The 11309-nt window shown below is 37.6% G+C and overlaps 1 protein-coding gene across 1 annotated transcript; it reads left to right on the forward strand.

Annotated features, from left to right (window-relative positions):
• Positions 1-653: 653 nt before the first annotated feature.
• LOC21389436 lies at positions 654-10959 on the forward strand. The gene is made up of 27 exons (XM_024166197.1): positions 654-911; positions 1032-1269; positions 1349-1482; positions 2841-2957; positions 3110-3256; positions 3462-4147; positions 4355-4476; positions 4587-4678; positions 4901-5117; positions 5255-5315; positions 5403-5551; positions 5652-5725; positions 5803-5976; positions 6097-6168; positions 6319-6420; positions 6526-6615; positions 7408-7483; positions 7592-7688; positions 7801-7870; positions 8010-8189; positions 8349-8471; positions 8557-8640; positions 8756-8940; positions 9026-9164; positions 9275-9334; positions 9677-9781; positions 10548-10959. The coding sequence occupies exons 1-27, from the start codon at positions 828-830 to the stop codon at positions 10659-10661; spliced, it is 3792 nt and encodes a 1263-aa protein (XP_024021965.1). The 5' UTR covers positions 654-827; the 3' UTR covers positions 10662-10959.
• Positions 10960-11309: the final 350 nt, after the last annotated feature.

Genomic DNA, 11309 nt, shown 5'->3' on the forward strand with positions numbered 1-11309 from the left:
AAATATATAAAAAAAAAAAAAAAAAAAAAAAAACTACATGAGAGATCGTTAATATTCGGCTTTTCATCTAAGAATGTATTATAAATGGATATGTTAGGTAGTGTAATCGTCAACATAAAAACAAATTAGTAGTAAGCTTAGGACTCTAGGCATTCACCAAACACCTCCAAAAGCCATAAACCCACCCATCTCTCTCACCTTCCATATATATGCATATTGCATATTATGTATATATACACGTAAAAGATCGTATTATTAATAATTATAATATCTAAAAAAGAAAAATCCCATTAGTTATTTTTAGTAATAATATAATAATATAAAGTTCCATAAAAAAATAACAATAACAATAAAAAGGGCCAGACTAAGAAAAAAAAGAAAAGAAAAGAAAAGAAAAAGGGCAATAATTTCACTTGAAAGAAAAAGAGAAAAAAAAAGAAGAAGAAGAAAATGGCTATAAATCCCTATGTCGCCACCGCCACATGAATTACTCTACCCTATTACAATTTTACTCTTCTCCTTATAATTTTTAAAAAATAATAATCCTTAAGCAGTCTATATATATAAGAGAGACAGACAAACAAACAAACAAACGTAAAGAAAAGAAGGAAAAGAAAGACATTTAAAAGAAAATACAGAATTTTTTTATTAATATACATTTTTATTTTTTATTTTTTGGCTTTGATAAACTGGTCTTCTTCAATCATTCACTTTTCTTGTGTCTCTCTCTGTCTCTTGGGTTCTCTGTGCGGCCGCACCACAGAACCTTGTTTGGATCGGAAGCTGAGGACAACGTCAACGGCGAGGAAAACCCAGCCATCGTCACCATGGTCGAGACCCGGCGAAGCTCCTCCTCCAAACGCGCCCTATCTTCTTCCTCTCCTCCGCCCAACCCCCCCAAGCGATCCAAGGTAAAGGCCTTTGCATGTGCTTCTAGGTTCGCCAATTTCTTCGCTTCTTTCTTGAATTTTGGTTTTTTGATTGGGATTTGGGTGTTTGGATTCTCCGATCGGCGATCGGAAAAACCCTAGGCGTCTGAGTCTTCGTCGTCGACGAACGAGGTTCAGAGCGTTGAGCCGGCGGAGCTCTTGGGTCCGGTGAAGGAAGCCGTGTCGGAATCGGGAGGAGTGGAGCTCCGTTCCCCTGATCCGGCCAACCCCGATCCTCTGAAGGAGGCCGCCACCGTCGCGGAGTTCGACGCGACCTTGCCGGAGAAGTCAGCCGAAGAAGGGGTCGAAGATCTGGCTTTGGTTTCGCCGCAACTTTCAGGTGAGATATTTTACCAGTTCTTGAATTTAGGTGTTTTTTTGTTGTCGGAAAGATTGAGTCTTGCGTTGTGTTGATTTAGGTGAGGCGGCTGTTGATGCGGATAAATCGAAGGCGGTTGTTCCGGCGAGCGGTCGGGGTAAGAAGCGTCCGTCGAAGCTGCCGAAGTCGAATCCGAAAGCGGCTTGGGGAAAACTTCTTTCCCAGTGCTCTCTGGTGGGTTTTTACCTTATTTGCCTCTCTCTCTCTCTCTCTTGTTTTGTCTTAATGGTGATCGAGATTTTTCTTCCGTGTCGTCGCACTGCTGTTCTTAGGAACTGAGACAAATGAACAGTGACTTTGGTTACTGTATTGTTTATATTGCTATTGCTTTGAGATTTTGTCCACCTCTGTTTGAATTCTTATTGTTAAGCTTTTTATTTCAAAATACGCTGTGCCTGCATGACAAATTGATATGTCATAGTCTTTTTGTTATTTGCCAAGTTTGTTATGCCTAAACAACTGGGGAAAATTAAGTTGGCGTTATTTCTGGGAAAATTAAGTTTGTTATGTGTATATCCCAGTAGATACAATACCTTATCATGACTCATGACACGCTAAAATGGGGTGGTTTATTTTTTCCTCCAGATGTTATGTGCAATATTCTTGTTGGTTTTTCACTTCTTCTGTGATATTAGTATTGAAATTACTTCTTTGAGAAATCTTTGTAGTTTGTCCTAGGGTCTTTGTACTGCTGTCGCAATACAAGCTTGGTTGTGTTAGGCTTTATGCTGTTTTGATTCCGAACCCTTTTTGTAAAGTATGGTCAATTGTCAAGTGGATTTGATAGGACACGTGGTTGAGGTGAATGGTGGGATCTTTTAGCCCAGAGGGGAGGGTGTGGTGTAAATAGCCAAGAAGTGTAAATTTTCATATACTGTGAAACTTCCTTCACAATAGTGGATTGGACCAACCTTGTTTCGTAATTGGAGTAATATTTGATGCAGGTTGAGAATGCCTGTGTTGCTTGAGAGATTACTGGAACATGTTGCAGTTTTGACCTTCAAGCTTGTTCCGTGAGGCTTTAAGTGCTGCATACTGAGGCCTCATATTGACATATTCTTATTTGTTGCTTAGGGATGATTGTGTCATTTTTGTTAGCAAGGGGGAATTGAATGAGAACTAGATAGCAATCGTATCAGATGTATTGACGTCTTCATGAATCATAATCAATATTCTGTTATTTACAAAGTCATCCCAATGAGTTTTATATTATCAAATATTAACATATGCATCTTTCACATAGCACTTTTTGAAGGTTCATTTACTTCTATCTTTGCTGGTTGTGGGAGTTATGGAATTTTGGGTGGTTTGGGCAATTGGATTGTGGTTCCTTTTGTTTTTTATGAATATTCTGGCTGCGAAAGTGTTTACTTTTCGTGTATGCTGTTGTTTTCTTTCTCCTGTTCCTATGGTAATACGGGAAAACTGAAACATTGTTTTTTGTTTTTTTGTTTTTAATTGTTAAAGCATGGTTATGATCTTAATGTTCTTTTGTTTGAACTAATCTCACGGTTCTTGTGTTTCCCTGGCAGAACCCTCACCTGTTTATTCGCGACTCTCTTTTCACTGTTGGTCAAAGCGTTCAATGCAATTTATCAATTAAAGATCCATCAATCAGTAATACTTTATGTAGATTGAGACACTTAAAGGTATGTCTATTTTTGGGGCACTTTTTTGTTTTGAAAACATGACCACTTCAATATGTAAATGCTCCTGGGAGTAACATATTCTTTACAATACCTTTGCTAATTGGCTGTGATGGTACTGACATCTGTTTACTATTAATTATGAATTTTTACAGCGTGGTAATGCATCTGTTGCATTGCTGGAGATTACTGGGGGCAAAGGTGCCGTTCTAGTAAATGGAAAGACTTATCAGAGAAGTTCTAGGGTGATTTTAACTGGAGGTGATGAGGTCGTGTTTAGTTCACTTGGGAGGCATGCTTACGTATCCTTTTCCCATTCAACTTGGCTCCTTGCAGCCTTGAGTAATAACATTTGATACTTTTGATTTAGCTTTGTTTGTTACAGAAACCGTCTAGGCATCGTCTTTATGTCATGTTGTCTTTCAGATTGTTTTGTGTACTAATTGTCGCTATTATGTTTGTTACCTGTCACATAAATCTTCAATGTATCCCTTGACACCGGGTAAGATTTTCCAGCAGCTCGTCAGTGACAGCTTAGCTCCTGCCATTCCTTCTTCAGTAAGCATCTTAGAAGCCCAGAGTTCTCCAGTTAAGGGGATGCATATTGAGGCGAGATCTGGGGATCCCTCTGCTGTGGCTGGAGCATCAATATTAGCTTCTTTGTCAAATTATAGAAAAGATTTATCTCTTATCCCCCCACCTGCTAAAGCTGCTGAAGAATTGCAACAAGATGCGGAGATATCCTCCCTACCTACTGGCTGTGTAGGGTCAGGTGATATTGCTACAGACATTGACATGAAGGATTGTTCTAATAACAATGATCAGGCTGGTACATCTTCAAGGGAAAAAGAGATCGTGCCATCCCCTGATGCTGCGAATGAAAACCCCAATCTTGACAGCATTGCCTTGGATGCTAACCCAGATGGTGAAGTGGGAAAGGTCCCTGGGCCACCTTATGAATTAAGGCCACTCTTGCGAATACTTGCTGGCTCATCTTCTTCTAACTTTGATTTAAGTGGTAGCATTTCAAAAATAATTGAGGAGCAAAGGGAGATTAAAGAACTCCTCAAGGATTTTGATCGTCCAGGTTTGATAGCAACTAGGAAACAAGCTTTTAAAGATAAATTGCAACAAGGAGTTCTAAATCCAGCTGATATTGAAGTTTTGTTTGAAAGTTTCCCATACTACCTAAGGTAGAAACATTTATTTAATTGTACGACATGAGACTTATACTTAGCAACTTACTTTCCTTATTCAATAATATTGCTCTTAATACATCTGTTTTGAGTCATGCAGAAAGTAGATGAGACACTTACGTTGTCTCTGTTATTCTTCCTTGGCTATGATTAATTGATATTTCTTTACTCTCGTTTTTGCTCATGTATTTTGCATTGTTACAGTGACGCAACAAAGAACATTTTGATTGCTTCGACATATATACATCTGAAGTGTAAGAAATTTACAAAATACACGTCGGACCTTCCTTCAGTGAGCCCGCGTATACTGTTGTCCGGTCCCGCAGGTAAGTGAATGGACTTCCTGGTGTGCGTTTGACAGTTTTGCCCTTTCATGTTCTTGATTGGTTCACCAAGTTCACTTCTGAAGTTTTTGTTTTCTCCATTTTTTGTGTAGGATCGGAGATATATCAGGAAACTCTGGTCAAGGCACTTGCCAAGTATTTTGGTGCTAGACTACTTATTGTTGATTCTCTTATCTTGCCTGGGGTAAGTTATTTTAAGTCTATACTTGCTTCCCCTTTTAAGTAGGATTTTATCTATTTTTTCTTTTCAAGTATTTTCTGAAAATATGCTGCTCATTTGATAAAATTACTTCTTAAACAAGTTTCTTTCTTATATTGGAAATTCAAGTTCCGGTTTGAAGTATTGGATTTGCATTTCTTTGGGCGTTCTATATTTGTGTCTTAGTAACTCCTGGAATAATCTCAGGGACCAACGCCTAAGGATTCTGATAATCTAAAAGATGGAACAAGGCTGGAAAGATTGTTTTTTCCCAAACGAGCTGCACAGGCTGCTTGTTTGTCACATAAGAAACCAGCTTCAAGTGTTGAGGCTGATATTACGGGTGGATCCACTGTAAGCTCTCAGGCTCCTCCGAAACAGGAGACATCTACTGCATCGTCTAGGGGCAGTACACTTAAAAAAGGCATGATGATACTCACAGTTCCTTTTTTTTTTCCCCCCTAATTCATTATCAAGTTTCTTGTGGTCGTTTTTGTGTTTGTTGCTCTTATTAATACTGTAACGCATCTCAAGCACTTATACTCCTGTAAAATTGCACAGGTGATAAAGTAAAATATGTGGGTCCTACACCGGGACTTTCTCAACATAGTTGTCCTCTCAGGTACCCATTGATGTCATTTAGTTGTGATTTCTATTGTATATTTTGGCGAAAGTTATATGAATCTGTTTTGGATTGTTTGTTTCTCAGTGGACCGTCATATGGTTACCGAGGAAAAGTTCTTCTTGCGTTTGAGGGTAATGGATCCTCAAAAATTGGGGTTCGATTTGATAAATCGATTCCAGATGGAAATGATCTAGGTGGCCTTTGTGAGGAAAACCATGGTTTTTTCTGCTCAGGTGATTTACCCTTGCTTTATGGCATCCAGTTTAATCACGTTCTTTTATTCGTTGCTGAGTTATTTTAACTACTTTATATGGTTTTTTTCTTACTATGCAGTTAATCATTTAGTGCGCTTAGATGGTTCCGGAGGTGATGAATTTGACAAGCTTGCTATTAATGAACTATTTGAGGTACTTGTTCCTCATTGACCAAAATTTTTGTTATTTGTCAGTTGTCTGTACTAAGTTTTGAGCTCTTTCATGTTTAGGTTGCATCAAATGAGAGTAAAAACATTCCTTTAATTTTGTTTATAAAAGACATGGAAAAGGCTGTGGTGGCCAACTCAGATGCGTATACAGTCTTAAAGGCTAAGCTTGAAAATTTGCCTGAGAATGTTGTTGTGATTGGCTCTCATACCCAGTTGGATAATCGTAAGGAGAAGGTATGTCTTATAGTAGGAGGAGCAGTTCACCCTCCCCCTCCTTTAATAGTTTTTATTCTTTGGGGCACAGATGCCTAAGAATAATTTTGAATGTTTGGCATTTGCATGTACTGTTTCCAGTCCCATCCTGGTGGTCTTTTGTTCACAAAATTCGGAAGCAATCAGACTGCTTTGCTTGATCTTGCTTTCCCGGTATGCCTTCATTACAGGATTTCTCAAAAGATGTTATGTGGGGCCTTGGGGCTATCTTCAACGGTTTTTTGTTCATTCATTCATATCTATAGACTTGTGGTAGCATGCTACATTTAGTAACCAAAATATATATCACTGTCTTCCGTGCAGGATAGTTTTGGTCGGCTGCCTGATAGAAACAAAGAAACCCCCAAAACAATAAAGCACCTGACTCGACTTTTCCCCAACAAAGTGGTGATACAGTTGCCCCAGGTAGGCCCATCAATCTGCTTTCCAGTAAAATAGATCTGGTGTTGCTGATTCTTATTGTCTGAGGAACTTTCGGTAATACATCAACATTGTCTGCTATACTGGTAGGATGAAGCAGTTCTTTCGGACTGGAAGCAGCAGTTGGAACGTGATGTTGAAACCTTGAAAGCACAGTCAAATATTGTTAGCATTCGCACAGTGAGTATATATATCCTAACTTGGTATCTTTCTTTATTTATAATCTTATATTGCTGTTCGCTGGTGGCTGTGGCTTTCTTAAGTATATTCCTAAATGGACAACACTTCATCTGGTTAGCACCTTGTCTACTTTGGTGATCTAATCAGGTTGGGCAGTAATCCTGTGCGTGTAGGTGGCTTGATAATCTTCTCAAATTGTTGTTTGTCTAGTATTAGCGCTTATAAAAAAAAATATGGATTTTTACATTGTAGCTTTGTAAAATTTATGCTACTTAAAGGAGTACAAGTCGAAATACTTGGTATTAGTATTATGCATACTCTGTTGCCATAGCAATCAAAACAGTGTGGTGGGTGGTGCTGCCTTATGTTAACCTTGAAGCATGGTGGATTATTAGGAGCCTAAACTAGTATTATGATATGCTGCTCCTTGATATGTTAGTTTCTTGAAGAGTATTGCTGGACACAATTGCAATGAAAATGGGTTCGTATTATTTTAGTAATGAAAGGACTTTACAGTTTCCCAGTGCATGCTACTGGTCTGATTTCCTTTCCCAGTGCACGCTACTGGCCTGATTTCCTTAGATTATTTGCTGCTGGTTAGATATTATTGGAGGGTACAGTTTTATACTTCTTATTAATGTTTTGCTATGAGTACCAAATTGATGCGGGGATTCAACTAAGATTTATGCTACGAGCCTTGGTTCCTACGTTATTGTTGGTAAAATGTTATTTCAGACTTTGTATTTCTTATACATGTTTTTCTTTTGGATCTTTATAAAATTCTGTCTTTAGGTGCTTGATCGGATTGGCTTGGATTGCCCTGACATTGAGACTCTTTGCATTAAGGATCAAGCACTTACATTTGAAAGTTTGTATTCTTGAACTCGGTTTTCTGTTGCTGAAAGTTTATGCTGGTGATCTTTACTCCAGTATTAACTTATGCTATTCAACTTTCTATGATTTCCTTTTTGAACAGATGTGGAGAAAGTTATTGGTTGGGCCTTGAGTTACCACTTTATGCATTGTGCTGAAGCTTCAGTTAAAGAGGACAAATTAGTAATATCTACCGAGAGGTTATCGAATTTTTCCTAATTATTTTATTGAATGCTTTTGAGGATCTAGTAGAATGGTCTTAATATATTTCTTTACGTTGTCCTAACATTGGTGTTTGGTTTTGCATTACAGTATTAGGTATGGTCTAAATATCTTACAAGGCATTCAAAATGAAAGCAAGAGTGTCAAAAAATCACTGAAGGTAAGCCCAATGTTAGCTTGATTGCACTGAATTTAATATATATTCCCAGCCTTTCGAAAGCAGAGTGCTCCCCCAATTCCTTTCCCTTCATTTTTTTTTTTTTTTGAGCATATTGGTTTTTAACTTTAAGAGCTTATAGGATGTGGTCACGGAGAATGAATTTGAGAAGAAACTTCTTGCTGATGTTATTCCCCCAAATGACATTGGGGTGACTTTTGATGACATTGGGGCCCTGGAGAACGTGAAGGACACTCTGAAGGAGTTGGTAATGCTCCCTCTTCAAAGGCCCGAATTGTTTAACAAAGGACAGCTGACTAAGGTGAAATGTCCCCCCCCCCGCCCCTTCCGTATCTAATATATATATGTGCATGGTTTGGGTTCGTTTCCCTGAACCGTATTCTGATAATAATTTGTTGTTGTTGTTGTTGTCTTCTTATTATTCTTTTTAACCTTTGAAATGTTTTTATTCATTCTACAGCCTTGCAAAGGAATATTGCTTTTTGGACCTCCTGGTACTGGGAAAACGATGCTTGCAAAGGCTGTTGCCACTGAAGCCGGTGCAAACTTTATCAACATATCAATGTCAAGCATCACTTCAAAAGTATGATGTGTATCAAATTGGCTGTGAAACTGTTTCATGTGTTTTTACTCAAAATCAATATGATAACTCTATGCATTGTTCCCAGTGGTTTGGTGAAGGGGAGAAATACGTCAAAGCTGTGTTCTCTCTAGCTAGTAAAATTGCTCCTAGTGTGATTTTTGTCGACGAGGTTTGTTGCTGCATCTGTAACTGTTCATTCTCGTAGAGACTTCTTTCAGTTTTCTTCGTGAGTTTCACTTGTAATTCATTTCATTGCCCAAAATAATTGGTGGTGGTTGTTGCAGGTTGATAGCATGTTGGGGAGACGTGAAAATCCAGGAGAACACGAGGCTATGCGTAAAATGAAAAATGAATTCATGGTTAACTGGGATGGTCTTCGTACAAAGGATAAAGAACGCGTGCTAGTACTTGGTGCTACCAATAGGCCTTTTGACCTAGATGAGGCTGTTATTAGGAGGCTTCCAAGGAGGTAAAACACCCACCTTTCTTCAACTCTACCCTTTAACTGAAAGAAGTAAGCAAAATTAACTTAATTTGCATCAACCCTTTTGCAGGTTAATGGTAAACTTGCCAGATTGCCCTAACAGGGAAAAAATCATTAAAGTGATATTAGCAAAAGAAGAGTTAGCACCCGACGTTGATTTGGAAACGATTGCAAACATGACCGATGGATACTCTGGGAGTGATCTAAAGGTTATTTGTTGATTTTATTGTTGCACTTACATTTTTTTTCCCCTAGTCATCCCCTGATTGACATGTCAAAGAATGTTATGGCATTCATCTGATTACCTTTCTTATTGCAGAATCTTTGCATAGCAGCAGCTCACCGTCCCATAAGGGAAATTTTGGAGAAGGAGAAAAAGGTTAGTTTTATAAATTTAGATGTGCTGAGCTTGAAGCTCCTAGGAAAATTTTTAGTTTTGTGCGATTGGTTGAACAACCTACCATTTTTCTGTCTCTTTGTTTTGTGGTCCTCATATCTCTCAATACGGTTTTGGATGGAAAACTTGGTAGAAAATACATGTTCAGTTTAGATATCTTAACATTTTTCATTTCCATTTGCTTATTATCTTATAAGTTACAAACATAAGATCTAAATTGCTTTGCTTACACTTTAATCTAGTCTAACTCTCAAATTCTTTTATTAATATTATTATCACTATGTGAGCGTGTGGTAATTACCTTTTATAAATCACATATTTCAGGAGAGAGCTCTAGCTTTGGCGGAGAACAGACCTTTAGCCGCATTGTACAGCAGTTCTGACGTTCGTCATCTGAAAATGGAGGATTTTAAATGTGCTCATGAGCAGGTATATACATTTTTACGTACTTGCAATCTTGCATAATATATATATATATATGTATGTATGTATGTATGCGTGTGTGTATATATATTTAGGCTTTTGCTATGGTTTGGGACTACTACCGAGATTTATTCAACATAATCGATAAGACCCACCTTCGAAAGGTGTAACAATAGTCTAAAAAATAAGGTTCGTTTGGTATGAGAGTTCAAATTTGGGCGGTTTTAGTTTTAGAACTAGAACCATGATTTATGGTTTGAACTTGGGGTCCAAACCATAGTTCTGGAACCAGAATCAGTTTCAGAGGTTTGAACCATCCAAAATCAAGTGGGGAGGTGGTTTTATTTTTTAAGGTGGTTCTGGTTTAAAACATCACATCAGGATTTAAATCTTATTTAAATCTTGAACCAGAACCATCCAAATCAAACACTGATTTTTAAGAACCATTTTTTACTTTTTGCAAACAAACAAATGTTTGAACCAGAATCATAGTTCCGGTTCTAGAACCCTCATACCAAACGTAACCTAAGTTTCTTGGTGTTTCACCTTTTCAATTTAACGTGTTATGTTCTGATATATTCTATATTTTAAGATTCTCACTTGTATATGTCCTGGTGGAAGTTTGGTTTTCCCAGGCTATGCCGCTACACACATGCACACATTTGTACATATAATGTCACCTATTTCAGATAAACAAACTTGGTGAGATTATTGCATATGAACTTGTTTTGTGTGCATGTCTGAATGATTGTTACCGGTTTTCATTGCAAAGGTATGTGCGAGTGTGTCATCCGAATCGACAAACATGAACGAGCTCCTCCAATGGAATGACCTGTACGGAGAAGGCGGTTCAAGAAAGAAGAAATCTCTAAGCTATTTCATGTAGAAGAAGATGGGAGAGACTTTGTATTGTATAGCGTTGGCACCAATGTTTTTATTCTTTTTCTGTGCCACCGTAGAGGAGTGGCAAAAGCTTTAGGACCTAATCTTAATGGAAATGCCATTTGTAGGTCCTGTCCCCCCTTTGTATAAAATATAGGTTTTTGTTGTTGCCATTTGTTGTTTTATTTATTTTTAACACTTTTTATAAATTTGTTAGTTATTAATTTAACTCTAAATGTTAGGAATTTTACAGTTTCTAAAATCAAAGGTCGTTTGACACCTAGCATTTTTTCTTCTCAAAAGGAGTACTCTGCCCAGAGCATTTTCTTTACTGTATATTCTAATTTATCTATCAATGAATAAGCATCTTTTATTTATGTATTAAGTTTTAAATTTCGATTCGTTGCGTCTGCCTTCAGTGTGATGGCTGTTATTATCTGTTATGTGATCAATGATATGTTTTTTGTAACATGCTTATTCATTGTTTAAAACGTGATTGATTTGACTGTTGGCTGTCCGCTCAAAAACAGAACTTTTTAAGCTAAAGTCTATTGAATGCCATTTGACTATCAAAGACAAAGAAAAGGTTTATCGAAGGGTTGTTAGAAGATATGTACATCTCGTTCGGTTCGTCGATTTGAGTTTTTAATTT

Source organism: Morus notabilis, unplaced genomic scaffold (assembly GCF_000414095.1).
Source record: "Morus notabilis unplaced genomic scaffold, ASM41409v2 Scaffold1372, whole genome shotgun sequence".
Taxonomy (NCBI): domain Eukaryota; kingdom Viridiplantae; phylum Streptophyta; class Magnoliopsida; order Rosales; family Moraceae; genus Morus; species Morus notabilis.